This window comes from Mobula hypostoma, chromosome 24, assembly GCF_963921235.1.
Source record: "Mobula hypostoma chromosome 24, sMobHyp1.1, whole genome shotgun sequence".
NCBI lineage: Eukaryota > Metazoa > Chordata > Chondrichthyes > Myliobatiformes > Myliobatidae > Mobula > Mobula hypostoma.
Genome location: NC_086120.1, coordinates 7,189,527 through 7,207,566, shown reverse-complemented (window position 1 = coordinate 7,207,566; position 18,040 = coordinate 7,189,527). Strand labels below are relative to the sequence as shown.

The 18,040-nt window shown below is 37.5% G+C and overlaps 1 protein-coding gene across 6 annotated transcripts in view; it reads left to right on the top strand.

The window, feature by feature from the left end:
- The window catches only part of LOC134337533 (dipeptidyl peptidase 9-like), a 124,386-nt gene that overhangs the window by 66,025 nt on the left and 40,321 nt on the right, over nucleotides 1-18,040 (top strand). For all 6 annotated transcript variants that reach the window (XM_063032630.1, XM_063032629.1, XM_063032631.1 and 3 more), the window contains 6 exons: nucleotides 433-606; nucleotides 9,010-9,178; nucleotides 11,163-11,273; nucleotides 13,251-13,379; nucleotides 15,710-15,771; nucleotides 17,399-17,499. In XM_063032630.1, coding sequence (XP_062888700.1) covers nucleotides 433-606; nucleotides 9,010-9,178; nucleotides 11,163-11,273; nucleotides 13,251-13,379; nucleotides 15,710-15,771; nucleotides 17,399-17,499 — 746 coding nt within the window. The remainder of the gene's footprint in view (nucleotides 1-432; nucleotides 607-9,009; nucleotides 9,179-11,162; nucleotides 11,274-13,250; nucleotides 13,380-15,709; nucleotides 15,772-17,398; nucleotides 17,500-18,040) is intronic.

The following is an 18,040-nucleotide window of genomic DNA, read 5'->3' as shown; positions in this document are numbered from 1 at the left end:
TTCAGTAGGGCTGTAATAATTGCACCTATTTGGATTCCCCAGATTGTTGGGTCATATCTAACAGTTCTGTGAGGCCAATTGTCTTTAGATTTAGTGCTCTTTAGATCAGCCTGGCAGAATAATTTAATTCTCACAAGGTTAATTTGTGCTTTTGGCTTCAGATTGTCATTGTGTTACCTTTAATGTATAAGTAGCTGTATCTTGGTTCATATAATTTAAGTGCAGATGGCTTTCAAATTCCAAATTATTTTCCACTACACTGTATTCAGCATCCTATCTATTGCTTTAATTTATTTATATGTGTTTTTGCACTATGACAAGACTGACTTGGGGAATGTTATGAGTAGAATAATTTAATGTTGGTAAATCATATAATTGTGGAATGTTATTCAGGGAATTGTTGCAGAGTTGATTTGTTTTGTGGTTATACAGGCCACGCCACACCACGGGATGTACTCGCGTGAAGAGGAGCTTCTGCGTGAAAGGAAGCGCCTTGGAACATTTGGCATTACCTCATACGACTACCACAGGGATAGTGGGCTTTTCCTCTTCCAAGCTAATAATAGTCTTTTTTATTGCAAGGATGGCGGGAAAAATGGATTTAATGTAAGTACCAGGTTACTGGAGCTATTGAATGTTGGATCAGATTCCCTGATCTCTTACATCTGCATACACTGTGTACCTTACTTAAAGTAGTAGTGCAGTTGACTGCTTATTAATAGATTTTGTAGTCGAATTTACTTTTTGTGCCTTGTATTAAAGTTTTCAAGTTATTGTGTCAGCTACAGAATTAACATTGCTGTGTTTTGTTGCTCCTGTATGAATCATTGAACATAAAGTCTGTATAAGGTATGGAATGAGAACAAAGAAAGCCAAGCATGAAGATAACTTAGAAAATTGTGCTGTATATTATCGAACCAGCAGTACAATTAGCTATTGAGCTAGTGATAGGATTCCCACAATTGGACTCTGAGTGACAGAAGAATAATTATAATCAAAGCTTCCTGCTCGATCCTATTAAGCAGTGGTCCCCAACCTTTTTTGCATTGCGGTCCAGTTTAATATTGACAATAATCTTGCGGACCGGCTGACTGAGGGGCGGTGGAGGGGGGGTGGTCAGTCTTCAAGTTGGGTTAAACTCACCTCAACATGTCTTTTACAGTTGGGGTTGCCAACTTTCTCACTCCCAAATAAGGGACAAAAGTAGCAGTCAAATACGGGACACTTGTGTTTACCCTGAGAAAGACTACCATGACCATGAAGCCTTGTGTGGGCACCTGTGTGCGCATGCACGTACGTGCCGATTTTTTTTCCCTGCAAATTGGTTTTGGCGTAATCTTCCTGACGACACTGTACGTACGTTATTTCTACTTTATATAGGCTGTGTATTTATCATATCATTCCTGCTTTTACTATATGTTAGTGTTATTTTAGGTTTTATTTGTTACTTGGTATGATTTGGTAGGTTATTTTTTGGCTCTGGGAACGCTCAAAAATTTTTCCCATATAAATTAATGGTAATTGCTTCTTCGCTTTATGCTATTTCGGCACGAAAGGTTTCCTTTTTAAATTTTTTTATTAAATAAGTATACAAAAGGTAAACCATATAAGCACTAATACACTGTTAGAAATTACAGGAGATATTAATACAGAAAAAAATTGATACAAACAGTGCAGTTTAAACATAAAATAATAAGGTAAATTAATAGTATACTAATTTTATATATATATATATATTAATAGAGAAAAGGAAAAAAAAACCCAAAAAAAAACCCACCGTGCAACTAAACTAAAAGCAAAGCAAAGCAAAGCAATGGGCTAACTTGGAAACAGGTAGAGTTAAAAAACTTAAAATCACGTCCTCAAACCCGACCTCCATTAAAAACAGTTAAAAAAAAGCAAGAAGGGAATATAAATATGAAACAAAAGAGAAAAAAAATTACATTAAATGAAAATATTGAATAAAAGATCTCCAGGTCTGTTCAAATTTAAATGAGGAAACATAAAGATTACTTCTAATTTTCTCCAAATTTAAGCATAATATCGTCTGGGAGAACCAAAAAAGGTAGTTGGAGCATTAAGCTCTTTCCAATGTTGTAAGATACATCTTTTCGCCATTGAAGTAAGAAATGCAATCATTCTACGGGCTGAAGGGGAAAGATTACTGGAAATTTTAGGTAATCCAAAGATAGCAGTATAGGATGAGGAGAGATATCTATATTCAATACCTTTGATATAATATTAAAAATGTCTCTCCAAAAGTTTCCAGAGTAGGACAAGACCAAAACATATAAGTTAAGGAAGCTATCTGCCCTGGACATCTATCACAAAAAGGATTAATATGAGACTAAAAACGAGCTAATTTATCTTTGGACATATGTGCTCTATGAATAAATTGAATTAGGGAATGTTTAGCACAGATAGAGGAAGTATTGACCAATTGTAAAATCTGCCCCCAGTCATCCACGGAAATAATAGAACCCTATTCTTGTTCCCAATCTGACCTAATCTTATCAAATGGAGCTTTCCTAAGTTTCATAATAATATTATAAATAATAGTTGTTGCACCTTTCTGACATGGATTAAGGTTAATTATAGTATCTAAAATATATGTAGGAGAAAGCATTGGAAAGGAAGAAAGTATAGTACTTAGGAAATTTCTAACTTGAAGATATCTAAAAAAATGTATTCTTGGTAAATCATATTTATTAGATAATTGTTCAAAAGACATAAGGGAACCATCTAAAAATAAATCCAAAAACCGTGAAATACCCTTAGTCTTCCAAATTTGAAACGCACGATCCGTGAAAGAGGGAGGAAAAAATACGTTACCTAAAATAGGGATCGCTAGCCCAAATTGGTTAAGATCGAAAAATTTCCTGAATTGAAACCAAATACGTAAGGTATATTTAACTATCGGGTTAGAAACCAGTTTGAGGCGTTTCAAATCGAAAGGAAGAGAGGAACCTAAAATAGAGCCAAGTGCATAGCCCTGAGCAGATTGTAATTCCAAAACTACCCATTTTGGGATGGATAGTGTATCTTGGTCAAGTAACCAAAATTTCATATGTCGAATATTAATTGCCCAGTAATAGAATCTAAAGTTGGGTAATGCTAAACCTCCATCTCTCTTAGCTTTCTGTAAATGTATTTTACCCAGTCTCGGGTTTTTATTTTGCCAAATAAATGAAGAAATTTTAGAGTCAACTTTATCAAAAAAAGATTTTGGAACAAAAATCGGTAATGCCTGAAATATATATAAAAATTTTGGCAGAATAAACATCTTAACTGCATTAATACGACCAACCAAAGTTAACTATAAAGGAAACCATTTAGATGAAAGTTGAGTAATATGATCAATTAAGGGTAAAAAAATTAGTCTTAAATAAATCTTTGTGTTTATAAGTAATTTTAATCCCAAGATATGAGAAATAATTATTAATCAATTTAAACGGAAAGTTATGATACAAGGGAAGTTGTTTATTAATCGGAAAAAGTTCACTCTTACTAAGATTTAATTTATAACCTGAAAAGAGACTAAATTGTGCTAATAACTCTAAAACAGCAGGGATAGATTTTTGAGGATTAGAAATATATAAAAGTAAGTCATTAGCATAGAGTGATATTTTATGGGACTTTAAGCCCCGAGTTATCCCAATAATATTTGGAGATTCTTGAATGGCAATTGCAAAAGGCTCTAATGCAATATCAAATAATAAAGGACTAAGAGGACAACGTTGTCGAGTACCTCGAAAAAGGGGGAAAAAAGGTGAGCTTAAGGAGTTAGTACGGACCGAGGCCATAGGAGAATGATATAACAGTTTGATCCAAGATATAAATTTCGAGCTAAAATTAAACATTTCAAGCACCTTAAATAAGTAAGGCCATTCTACTCTATCAAAAGCTTTTTCAGCATCTAAAGAGATAACACACTCAGGAACATTTTGTGAGGGGCTATAAACAATATTTAGCAGTGTGCGAATATTATAGAAAGAGTAACGACCTTTAATAAAACCCGTTTGGTCTTCCGAAATAATAAAAGGGAGAACTTTTTCTAATCTGTTTGCTAATAATTTAGAAAAAATTTTAGAATCAACATTTAATAAAGATATTGGTCTATAAGATGCACATTGAGCAGGATCTTTATCCTTCTTTAATATTAGAGAGATTGACGCTCTATAGAAGGATTCGGGAAGTTTACCAAGTTTTAATGAAGCCCCCAAAACCCTACCGAACCAAGGGATTAATGAAGGTGCAAAAAACCTACAAAATTCCACGGTAAACCCATCAGGGCCAGGAGCTTTCCCCAGGTTCATAGAGGAAATAACATTCTTAATCTCATCAGTGGTACTGGGAGTATCTAGCATAGAAGACATATCCTGTGAAATCTCAGGGAAATCTAGGTTATCTAAAAAGTCGTTCATATATTTAGAGTCTCATAAAGACTCAGATTGATATAAAGAAGAATAAAAATCAAAAAAGGTTTGACTAATCTCCGCATGATCAAATATCAATCGATCATTTTGATTATAAATGTGATTAATTTGAGATTTAGTATAATTAGACTTCAACTGGTTAGCCAACAATTTGCCAACTTTGTCACTGTGTACATAAAATTCACTTTTTGTTTTCTTTAATTGGTTTACAATCGAAGACGAAAGTGATAAACTATGTTCCATTTGAAGTTCAGCTCTTTGTTTATACAACTCCTCAGAGGGAGCTGTAACATATTTCTTATCAATTTCCTTAATCTTGTCCACAATGACCAGCTCCTCCTGCTTCAGCTTCTTTCTCAAAGCAGCAGAATACGAAATAATCTGACCACGAATATAAGCTTTAAAAGTATCCCAAAGAATGTTCACAGAAATATCGTCAGTGTAGTTGATTGTAAAAAAAAGATCAATCTGTTCATTCATAAAGTTAACAAAATCCGAGTCCTGAAGCAGCAACGAATTAAAACGCCATTGTCTATTATTTTGTGCATTGACCTGAATTTTAATAGAAAGCTTAAGTGGGGCATGATCCGAAATGGTAATAGAGTCATAATCACATTTAATCACTGAAGAGATAAACCAAGAATCAATAAAGAAATAATCAATTCTTGAATAGGAATCGTGAACATGTGAAAAAAAAGAAAAATCTTTTTCCTGGGGATGCAAAAAACGCCAGATGTCTGTCGACCCAGAATCAGAGAGGAATGAGTTAATCAAAGTTGCAGATTTATTGGGTAAAGTCCGTAAAGGAGCCGAACGGTCTAAAACTGAGGATGAGCAAGTATTAAGATCTCCACCCCAGATCAAGGAAAACTCATTCAAATTCGGGAACCGATTAAATAATGATTTATAAAATTCCGCACAGTCCATATTGGGTGCATAAACATTGATCAAAACTACCTTTTCATTAAATAGTAGACCACTAACTAGTAAAAATCTACCATTCGGATCAGAGATAATATCATGTTGTACAAAAGTAACTGAGGAGTCTATAAAAATAGAGACGCCTCGAATCTTAGCGTTAGAGTTCGAATGAAACTGTTGTTCCTTCCAGAATTTAAAAAAACGTAGTCTGTCCCCCCTCTGTACATGGGTCTCTTGTAAAAATAGAACATGTGCTTTAAGTCTCCGGAATACTTTAAAAACTTTTTTCCTTTTAATAGGATGATTAAAACCATTAGTATTCCAGGAGTCAAAATTAATAATAGACTCCATAAACCCTAAAGTCAACCCGCAAAAAAAAGGATTGACGATAGGTTCGACCCACGAACCCGGAAAGGGAGCAGAACAAACCAGAGATAACGGGAAGGAGAACGCAACCAATGCTTCAGTAATGTAAGTAGCCCAAGAACAGAAAAACTAAAACGTGAAGCCCTTCCCACCACCCCCCACCCCATGACCTGAAGGCTAAATCTAAAACAGACCCGCCAGAAAGAAGCAAGCACTAAAACTACCCCCATGACTTCCGATAGACGCTTACTAAAAAAAGTGTAAATATAAAAAAGATCAGCTGGTTATAAAACAGTAGAAGAATAAAAAAAAGGTAGATCAATTAAGACAAGCACAATGTAAAACAGAGAAAAAGCCAGAAAATATAAAGAAAACCGTAACAGACCACAGATCCAATGATTAACCAAAAAAAAAGAAATGAAATTATTAATATAAACTAGTTAGGAAAACCTACAAAAAAAAGTACATTTAAAGACTACGAAATTTAAGGCCTCAAAGGAAATACGCAAAATGATACTAAGGGAATAACCACCCATAATCCCCAAGGAAAAAGAAAGGAATGACGCAGTTAGAAAAAAAGTTTGGCAACCATATTAATTAATCAAAAATAAACTTTTCTGCCCATATAAAGCAAACAAAAATTAAACCCGACAGATTCACAACCTCCGATCAAACAGAGATAGTGAAAAATTACGATTAAGAGGTTGAAGGTGAAAATTGATCCAGATGACTCTGGGCATCCGATGGAGATTCAAAAAAACGGAAAGCTCCGTCAAGCGTGCGGATCCTTAAACGCGCTGGGTAAAGCAGCGCTGGTTTTAAATCCATCCTGTAGAGTTCCGACATCACAGATCTGTAACGAACCCATTGATCCCGAATCTGTTTGCTGAAATCCTCCACGAATCGGAACTGAAGATCCAAAAAATCAATGTAACCTTTAGATCGAACAAATCGAAGCAGTTTCTCCTTGTCTTGAAAGTAATGAAAACGTAAAATGACATGCTGAGGTTTATCTGACTTAGACGAGTATGATGGAACTCTGTGAGCCCGATCCAATAACGGTGGTTGGTCAGGAAATACGGTAGGAAATGCATCTTTTAAAAGTTGAGAAAAAAACTTTATAGGGTTGTCAGATTCAGCAGCTTCACGAACACCAATAATTCAAATATTCTGCCGTCGCATTCTGGATTCTAAGTCAGAGTTTTTAAAAGTCAGAAAGTCAAGTTTTTTCTTCATTATAGTAATTCTTCAATTTTCTCCATCTTGAGTTCATTTTGTTGCGTGGATTTTTGAAGATTAAATATAGCCGACTGATGTTCCGTGATATATGTTTGCATTTTATCGATTGAATCGGCAATTTTCTGGAAATTAATTGAAATTTCCGCACGAATCAGCTCCTTTATAGAGGTTGATATCTCCCTTTGAATTAGATCCGATATAGCTTTCAGAGTCAAAGGTGGTTCAGTCAGAGGGAGATCGGTACCTTTCGGTCTAACCAGAGGTTTGCCGTCTTTCCCATTTTTTTCGTTCTTAGCCATAGCAGACCTTAAAAGCATCCAAATATCAAAAAGCCCAATTTATTTCAGATGATTGTAAAAGTCGATGCCTTAATGGTTAGTTAAATATAGCTGATCATAGGAAAAAAAACTCAGAGGTGATGGAGCGAGTCAAGAACACGACTTCACTCCATGAGCTCTACCAGAAGTCCCCCGGCACAAATGGTTTCATAGGAACGCTCTACCTTAGCGGGGGAAATACGGGACAAAGGCGGTCTCATATGGGACGAACCAACTAGTCTCAATATACAGGATGTCCCGGCTAATACGGGACAGTTGGCAACCCTATGTTCAAGTTAAACAGTGCGTGACAGGGAATGAGGAAAGGTGCAGCTGACTCATATCGTTTCTTCGCAGCCCAGTAGCACATGCTTTGCGGCCCGGTGGTTGGGGACCACGGCTATTAAGTAAATCCTGGCGCATGGAATTGGAATTGGTTTATTATTGTCACACGTACCGAGACACTCTGAAAAGCTTGTCTTGCATACTGTTCATACAGATCAGGTCTTTACAGAGAGTACTGAGGTAGAACAAGGTAAAACAATAACAGAATGAAGAAAAAAGTGTAACAGCTACAAAGAAAGTGCAGTGTTGGTGAACAATATTGTACTAGATCATAATAAGGTAGATTGTAAAGTCAAGTCGAGAGTCCATCTTTACGTACTAGGGAAGTATTTAATAGTCTAATGACTGCAGAATAGAAGCTGTCCTTGAGCCTGATTGTAGATGTGCTCAGGCTTTTGTGTCTTCCACCCGATGGAAGAGTGGAGAAGAGAGAATGTGCGAGGTGGGGAGTCTTTGATTGTGCTGGCTGCTCAACTGAGGTAGTGAGAGTACAGATAAAGTCCATAGAGGGGAGGTTGGTTTCCATGATGTGTTGAGCTGTGTCCACAATTGTCTATAGTTTCTCGTGGTCATGTGCAGAACAGTTGCCATACCGAGCCATTATGCATCCAGATAGGATGGTTTTTATGGATAATAATCAGTTAGGGCTGATGGCAAAATGACACATTCCTTTAGCCTTTTGAGGAAGTAGAAGCGTTGGTGAGATTTCCTGACCATAGTGTCTATGTGGTTAGACCAAGTAGATCATGGTGACCTGTCTTGAAGGTGGGTTTAGGTCGAGTTGAAATGCCCTCTATGTTTGAATAGTCCACTAACAGGTGATGTCTCGGGTGGTTTGTGAAGAGTTTTTTTTAAGCAAGGATCAGACTATTTAAAAACGAGTTCTCCCAAGTATTGTGGTGAACAAATGGTTTCAGAATTATGAATACCTCCCTTGCTGCTTTGTTTGAGGAAAATAGCATTTAATTTTTGATGTCGACCTTTGCAAGCAGGAAGGCTTCATATCTTAACTGCTTATGTCAGCAACGGTTGTTATGATGCTTGGATTTAGTGGAGATAAAACATGGCTTTGCTTTGCTAGATAACTTGAGCTGGGGGGAGGAACAACTGAATAAGCTTTTATTCAATGTTTAGAGTCAAACATTAGGAATGTCATTTGGTTAAGGTGATGTACCTTCAGGGAGAGAAAAGGAGAAAGTCTGAATGGAGCAATAATAAAGCATCATTAAATCTTCTCTGACAAGCTGATGTCATATTTTGGTGTCTTTTCCTAAGTAAAGTTGTTGGTTCTTTATTACCTATATCTAACCTGTAGCTGGCAAAATGATGCTTTGCTATCATGAATGGTATGTATTCTTTCTTTACTAGCTCAGTCTCTTTTATAGATATCGCCAATGAAGCCAGTCGAGATCAAGACGCAATGTTCAGGACCTCGAATGGATCCCAAGATATGTCCAGAAGATCCATCTTTCATTTCATTTATAAATAATAATGATTTGTGGATATCAAACATTGTAACTGGAGAAGAGAAACGATTGACATTTTGCCATAAAGGTATGACAATCTACCATTGCTTAGTAAGTTTGCAGTGCGAGATGAATGTTGGAAAGCTATCTGGGGATTGGTTTTGCAATACCAGGTCTGGGAACCACTATTTTGCCCCCACAACATTCCAAGGCAGGATCTGCCTCACCTAGTATTACTTTAAACCAAGTGCTGAACAGTTTGGTGAAGCTGCTTCACACACCAAGTACATTCACCTGTACGGATTCCTTCCAACCCTTCTCTGAGGACAGTGATTATTTAGGAAAGCAAACTGAAAATGCTGGAAATGCTCTGCAGCATTCTAAACTGGAGGAAATATATCGTTGTGTTTTCTCCTGTTTCCTGCTTGATGTGTGATAATTGTTCTATGGATGAAGGCTTACTATAGTTATATATGTTCATGGTTATTCTGCAACTACAGCAGGGTCTGTTTTAAGAGCTGTAAGACTGAGGGCTGTGGGAAAGGGATGATGGAACTAAGTTTAATGGTCATATCAAATGTCCTCAACAATGATCAGTTACAGCTAAAGTTTTACTACAGAGGAAAAGAGGCCTTTAGACCCTAGTGATCTATATGGATAACTCATGTCTAAGCGTACTTCCTACAAATCTGTTTTACTATTTTTTTAAGTCAAAAAAAATTTTTTTTTTTTAAAGTCCATCATAATACTCTTGTGCATTGACCTTCATCTGCTTATCTAACCTGCCCTTGTTGAATCCAATTTCCTTACTATGACAACAGCTGTATCTTGGCCTGCAAGAAATTGCAGAAAGTTATGAACTGCAGTCCAGTTCAATAGACAATAGGTGCAGAAGTAGACCATTCAGCCCTTCGAACCTGCACCGCCATTCTGAGATCATGGCTGATCATCTACTATCAATACCCAAACCGGCCTCCCCTCCTCAGCCTCTGTCTAATGGCCTTGACATAGCAGCCGGCATAATCAAGGACTGCTCGCACCCTACTCACTCTCTCTCCTCCCCTCCCCCACCAGGCACAAATTACAAAAGCTTGTAAGTATGTTCTATCAGACTTGAGGATAACTTCTATCCCACTCTTATCAGGCTTCTGAACAACTTCTCTTATGTTATAGGTGAACTCTAGATCTCCCAGTCCATCTCGTTGCAGCCCTTGCACTTTGTTTACCTGCACTACGCTTTCCCAGAACATAGTGCAACACTATGTTCTGCATTCTTTTCTTTAAGCTACCTTGATGTACTTGTATGTGGCATGATCTGCCTGGATGGCACACAAACAAAGCTTTTTACTTTATTTTGTACACATGACAGTAACAATATCAATTGCCCTTTTTTTTTTAACCATTCTCTTGTTTCCAAATTATATGTATAGCCCCTATAAGGCTCTGCAAATTGAATTTCTCTGAAGCCTTTTAATATCACATGCTTCTGACAAAAAAACTGCTATGGTTCAGCATAACAGAGTTTTTAAGTTAAACGTTTTCACCAGGTTTGCTATTAAGGCTCACAAGCATGTTTTCACGTCAGGTAAAAAGGTTAGCCAGCACCTGAGTCCTTGAGGAATTTGGTCCATCAGTGTAACTGAATGTCTGTTTGGAATTGATCAAGTTGTAATATGGAGCACAAACTACCTACTAACACAAAGTAAATATTACTAATCAGCTGATGGAATCCACATTAGTCATGAAATAAACCTGGCCTGTATGCTTAGAACAATATACGGTTCAACTGCCTAGAAATCTATGGTAAAATGAAATTTATAGCTTTGTATAGAAGACAATGTTCCAAACATTTAAACTTGCAAAATGCCTTTAAAAGTTTTAATTTTTGAACTGTGTGACTGGCAATGGGTGACTTTCAGTTTGGTAGTTGTCTAATTTGCTCTAGGTTAAAATATGCAACAGATGATTGTAGAATTATGACTGAAAAACATGTTGAGTTATTGACTTAATGTTCTTTTATATTGAAATGTTTAGAGAATGCGTTTTAACCAAGACAATCACCTGCTTTCCAGGTTTGCCTAATGTAATAGATGATCCCAAATCTGCGGGAGTAGCAACTTTTGTAATACAGGAAGAATTTGACAGGTTTACAGGTTACTGGTGGTGTCCTACAGGAAATGAAGGTAAAGCAATGATTCCCTAATATTAGTCAATAAATGCTTAAGTTCAACATCAACTAAATATGATCATTACTTTCTCTGCTTCATTTTTTATTATATGGAAGTTATGATACAACTTTATAGAACTTTCATTAGGCCATAGTTGGAATATTGTGTGCGGCCTTGGTCACTACATCCTAGGAAGGATGTGATTGTACCTCAAAGGGTCCAGAGGAGATTCACCAGGATGTTTCCTTTGACGGATTGTTCCAGTTACAAAGAGTGACTGGATAGACTGGGTTTGTTATCCTTGGAATGAAGGAGTCTGAGGAGAGACCTGAGAGATGTACAAAATTGAGGGATGAAGATACAATATGCATATATACTTTACCCCATAATAGAAACATCTAAAACTAGATAGTAAAGGTGTATGAGGGTTACAGGGGATCTGAGGAAAGTTTTTTCATTGACAGGGTGGTTGCAGAGTACCTTAGAAGCTGATAAAAGCAGGTTCTGCCACAAACTTTAAAATGCATATGAACAACCTCTCAAATCTCCAAGGCATGGAAGGCTATGGACCCAGTTCTGGTAAATAGGATTAGTATAGATATATACTTAATAGTAATATGGGCATGGTGGACTGAAGGACCAGTTTCTGTGCTGTATGACAGCCCTTCAAGTACTTTCTTGAAAACTGTAGTTCCTCAATCAACTTTGAAGTTACATCATAATCCAAGTCTGGATATGAATTCATAGTCAGTAGGCTAACACAGATGATTCATCTGACTGAGAATGCCATTTAACCAGTGGGATATTGTGGTGCAACACACCCCCTTGCCTGACTTGATTCTCCAAAGCTAAGCAGCACTGCTTCCTTCCTCATTAATCTGGAAACTAATAATGCGGTTTAACATTAATACATTTGTAAACTGTGTATGTTTCTGTCAAGGCTAGCATTTACTGTTCAGATGTAATTGGTCTTAGGGAGATGGTGAACAATCCTCTTGAAATGCTGTGCACTTTGTGCTGAAGGTTCTTCCAGAATGCTGTTAAGAGGTAGCTGTGGATTCTGGCCTGATGACAATGGCGGAATGACTAATATGTGGGTTGAAGGCGGTGATATTCTCATGTGCCATGTGTCTGCAGCTCCGTTACTTCTAGGCAGTGAATGCTGTCCATATGGTCTTGGTGGGTTGGTCCATGCTTCCTGTAAATAACACCAGGCATAGCCACAGTGTATCGTTAAATATTGGCATGAATGTTTAAGGTGGTATTTGTATGTTGATCAAGCAGTCTACCTTGAGGCTTGTGAATTTTTGTCAGCACACTCATATGCAAAATTGGAGAGTATTACTTTGCTCCTGCCTTGTACCATGTCTTGTAGTTAATGGAAAGGCTTTGGAAAATTATGAAGTGAGTTACTCAAATTTGAAATCTCTCTGTCTTTGACCTGCTCTTGTAGCCATAGTATACTTGTGGGTGGTTGAATTAAGATGATTGTAGATTGCTGACTTCAAATTGAGGATTTTGACAACTGCATGAAAAGACCAAAGTTGCTCAGCGCTAGGAGGGAAATTTTAATATTTTCATGCTAAATCTGAGCCACCATTTCCCCACAACTCAGACCATTTGGTAGATACCTGGAGACTCATGCCAGACACCCTTTAATAACTAAAGTACACTTTAATTCCTTAGGAATACAATGTTGCTTATACCCTCAACCAACATCACTAAAACAAATAAAGTGACTGATATATTTTGCTGTTTGTAGAACCTTGCATAAAAATTGCTTGCTAAATGAGAAAAATGTTTTCATAAGTATTTAATCAGATTAAAAAAATCATTTATGATATCCCATACTCTCAGAAGATCATTTATATAAACTGGTTCATTCATTTGTGTTTTTTTTTAACTGAGGACTTTATGGTAGCTGTCTAAGGCCAAGTGCAATAGTCAGCCTCAGCTTGACTTGTATAAAAACATTTTTGATTTGCCTTTCAGATTCAGATGGTGTGAGAACTTATTATCTGTTGTATGAAGAAGTAGATGAATCAGAAGTTGAGATCATTCATGTCCCATCTCCTGCATTGGAAGAGAGGAAAGCTGATGCATATAGATACCCAAGAACAGGTTAGAGATATATTGGCTTCATAAAAAATAATGATTACTCTGTAAGTTTTAATGATATAGTACATATGTTTTCAGTAGCTACTCCTTGGATTAGGCAACTAGATTTGTGCAGTTCAGATGGATCTGTAATGATTTCCTTTAAAAAGCTGAGGTGTCGTAAATCTGAAACAATTTACTAATATTGCACTTATACTCGTGTGGGTTCTTAGGATTGTGTGTAGTAGTGGAATCAGTGTGAGGAAGAATAATTGTAATATATTTAGATGTTTGTCGATGCATTGTGCCAGATACGTGAAACTCGAATATTCCAGCACTCCTAATCCTCACTGTTACAACAACTTGCTACGCTGGAAATAATGCAGATCCCTACCCTTCACTGGCATCCTTGGAACAGTGCGTCTCCCACAGTGCACCATGGAGAAGCTGTCGGTGAGGGCTGGCATTGAGCGTTTTGAGGGCTGAAGCAATTCACAGGTGCTCGATACTGAAATGTGGGACTTGGGACTGCACATGCTCAGCACGAGTGTGAGCCACTACTGGGGACGTGAAACAGCTGTCAAATGTGGTAGCCGAGTATCCAGATTTCCTGTCACCTGCCATTGAATGTGTGGAAAGCAGCTATCATCTACGTTGATACGGAGCCTTTACAAGCACTGTCAGTTCAGTGACAAACTCAACCAAAGAGAAATGTCTAGGCGAAAGAAAAGAAGGGCTAACAGCAGTTTTCATCATACTGACAATTTCAATCACATCCGACAAAGATACCACAGTATCAAGTAGGTGTATCAACATATGGAGACGGTGGTACAATGGTGCCAGTGGAGGATGGGGAATTCATGCCAAGTTCCTGATGCTGCAGCAAGGAGGGCAAGGTGCACACCAGGTTCCAGCGGCAAATAGCACAGGCAGATGCAATTTTATTTTTAAATATTGAAGGGTTATTTTTATTTTTAAATATTTCGGGTAGATGGAGCTCGTCAGCCTGCGAAGGCAGTCCATCTAAGAGAGGGAAAACTCTGATTTCAAACCTCCGCTGCCTTGCGGCCATATGGGAAAGGCTTCGGGAGTAAACCCTGAGGACAAATCCGGAGCTGGAGTCTCTAAGGCAGTCCGACATTGCCTTCAACCTCGTACTGGCAACTCCTGCAACGACACTGGTGCCAAGCTGTATCGGCCCTTGCCCTCCCCTTGGACAACATCGGTGTCATGGAGAGGGGAGGCTTGCTGCATGGGTAACTGTCGACCTTCCACACAATCTTGCCCAGGCCTGCACCCTGGAAACCTTCCAGGCGCAGATCCATGGTCTCACGAGACTAACGGATGCCACTATTGAAGGGTTCAAACTCTTGAGTGTGTGTTTTCATTACACTACAATGAAAAGCACTCTGCGGAAAGAGAAAGTAAACTACTAGAAGAACTCAGCAGGTAAATCTGCAGTGGTTTGTTTTATGTTCAAGCATTTTGTGTCAGCACTCCACAGGAATATGCTAAGCAGTTGTCAGAATATATCCATTCTGAATTGCCTAACATTTTTGAACATGCCATACTGTCCTAGTATGAATCTGCAGTTATATACTTACAGTATTGTATTGGTTTAGTGTCATTAATATTGTAATGAAGTTTATAAAGGGATAATTGTCCTACGGAACGAATTCTGTGAAGACAGCAAGTCTGTATTGCAGTGGAAGACAGAAGTTATAGTGATGCTTAGTGATGTGTTGTAAGACTTAATTACAATTAAAAACATAGGTATATTTTACTGAAAAGCTGTGTTGAAACTTCTCTATCATGTACTTAAGTTGTTCTGTTTTAATGTTCTCTAACATTTTTCTATTTTTTTTAGAGAAGGGGAATTGTTTAAAACTTAAGTTTTTGTGAGAACTATATTTAAAAATTGGAACTTCATTTTTTCTAACATCTGTGTCCATAAAAGATTTTTAAAATGTAACTCTTCTGAGAATTATTATAGAGCTCAATCAATTATCTATTTTGCTTTTATCAGTCTTTGATCCGATCTGTTGAACCATGGGCTTAGTACCTATAAGTGGCAGAAACTTTAGCTGCTGTTTTATTGCATATTGCTTTGTGTATAATAATGTAATATTTTTTGAGACTTTATTTTTCACTCAGTCATGTGACTATCTTCACCAGAAGGACTGTAGCATTTCAAAAGCAGCATGGGTTCCTGAGGGTAATGAATGCTGGCCTTGTCTATGACAATGCAGAATACCAAAAGTGGATAAATGTACTCTTGTAAACAATACTGCAGTATAAACAGAACCAACAACTTTATTAGTTTAAATAATTGATGTTGTAATTTATCCTTATAGGGAGCAAGAATCCCAAGATTACCCTTAAATTATCTGAGTTCAAAACAGACAGCCATGGGGCGGTGAGTAATTCTTTCAAGGTGGTATATTGGATGGCTGGGACATTTGTATTTGTATTGAACAGTTCAGATAATCAGAGAATTATTTTTCCTGTGAAAATAGCTGAAAAAGAAACTGCTGTGAAACAAAACCAGAAAATCCTGCATCTGACAAAGAATTGTTAGCCTGAAACATTAACTATTTCTCTTTCCACAGATGTTGCCTGACCTGCATCCTATTTCCGCCATATTTTCTCCTCATAGCAGTAAACTATTTACCTTGCTTGATTTAGAACAGTTTTCTATGCTGTCTGTGCTTCAGCAGACTTTGGTATTTCATACACGGAGTTGTATTCCTTAAAAGCTGCTTGTATCACAATTTTCCATAACACAAAGTTGCATCATCTAGAAACCTGAAGTTGGAATAGAAGTTGTATATAGTTATCTTTTTCACTCAAATTCTGTAAGAACAAGTTTTATTCCATATCTCCAAATCTTAGTAGTGATTTGTGAACTTTGTGAGGGCTAGGGCTAGCATTTTACTAAATTTCAGAGGATAAGATATCTCCGTCATCACAGGAATCAAACCAGTGAACCTTGATTTCAACCAAACCGAGAATGTCCTAAGGGCTTTCAGGTTTGGTCTCACCAAATCCATCTACAGCTACAGCATGACTTCTCTACTTTTGTACTACTGCATGGCCAATAATCTATTTGTTTTCCTATTGCTTAAATGCTGACATTGTTCCTTGTGCAGGGTCAACCAGACAGCAGGTCTCCCACTTAAAGAATCTGCTTTTCTGTTTTTGCTACTAAAATAAAAGTGTCTCACTTTCCTGCATTTATGCCTATACAGTTAGCCTTTACCCTTTTACACAACCTTCGGTTCCACTCACAACTTGCTGACTTATTTTTGTACTATCTACAACTTTGGATGTATTACACTCCAGACATCGCCCATCTCACTATTGATAGTGGCTCCCTGACACCCGGAAATTATATACAATATCCTGGAAATTGATTTTTTTTTGAGAGGGAGAGCGAGAGCGAGCATCCTGATTGGTCTCTCTTCGTGCTAAGTAGACCTATCAGTTTTCTCTGTGGGCGGGCTTTACAGTCGACCTCAAAAATAATGACAGTGTTGCTCACTGCACTGTTTGCAACAGTGACTTTTCTATTGCCCATGGTGGGTTAAAATGTAAAAGACATGTTGAGGTGAGTTTAACAGGTGTCATTCATTCATTAGCATAGCTAATGTTATTTAAACTAGCTGGCGAACTGCTGAGGAGCTACTCCATTGATGTCCTTCGTGATGAGGCCAAACTCCTTGTAGACTTGCTTAAAGTTGTAATAGAGTAAACATGATAATATAGTACAAGTACATATTTTAATGTCACATTTTCTGCATATACCCAACTTGGCTTACAGATTAGACAACATCACTAAACAAAGTATTACATACACCCTTGGAGATCGACTGGGGGTGGGGGGGGGAAGGATATAGGGTTTCAGGGGGCAGGGGTGCTACCTCCCTGAAATGAGTTTTTGCAGGGTGGGATGTCACACTCGGTGTAGTGACATTCAGGGACGGAATTTAATTGATGTGTATCATATGTATTTTATTCTAATACATTGTTTTCTTCTCTTGTAGATCCTGAGTACACAAGATAAAGAGCTGGCTCAGCCATTTGAAATTCTTTTTCCTGGCATTGAGTACATAGCGCGGGCTGGATGGACAAAAGATGGAAATTTGTATGTTTCCTTCTTTGTGGGTTACTAAATAATTGATGTTTAAAGAAAATGTAGATGTGAAATAATAATATTGAGTAAATAAAAAGATCATCCAAGCAGTAAAGGGCAAGAAGAGACGAGTGTAATTCTCAAAGCCCCAAAATACTTTGTATCTGTCTTCAATGCAGTTCAATTACTTTTCTGATCACTTGACTTTAGGAGACTAGTTGATTTGTATTTAATTTGCCCAGTACTACATAAACATCTCATTGAGAGTGCAGTTAAAAGGAGATTTAACAAAGATTCTATCCATCAATGTGCCTTTTCCCTGCAAAAAAATTGACCCAACTGGTAGAAATAATAGCAGTGTTCATTTCTGAAAATAGGGCATTTGAATCTGCTTTCACATTAAGGCCCATGTAGTCCAGTATTTGCATTCTTAAACAATGGAGTCTCCTTTGAAGCCTACAAAGACTGCCATCTGGAGGACACAGAATATGTAACTCAGAGCAGAAGTGCCCTTTTATCTTGAGCCTGCTGCCTTTAACTTGACACTTAATAT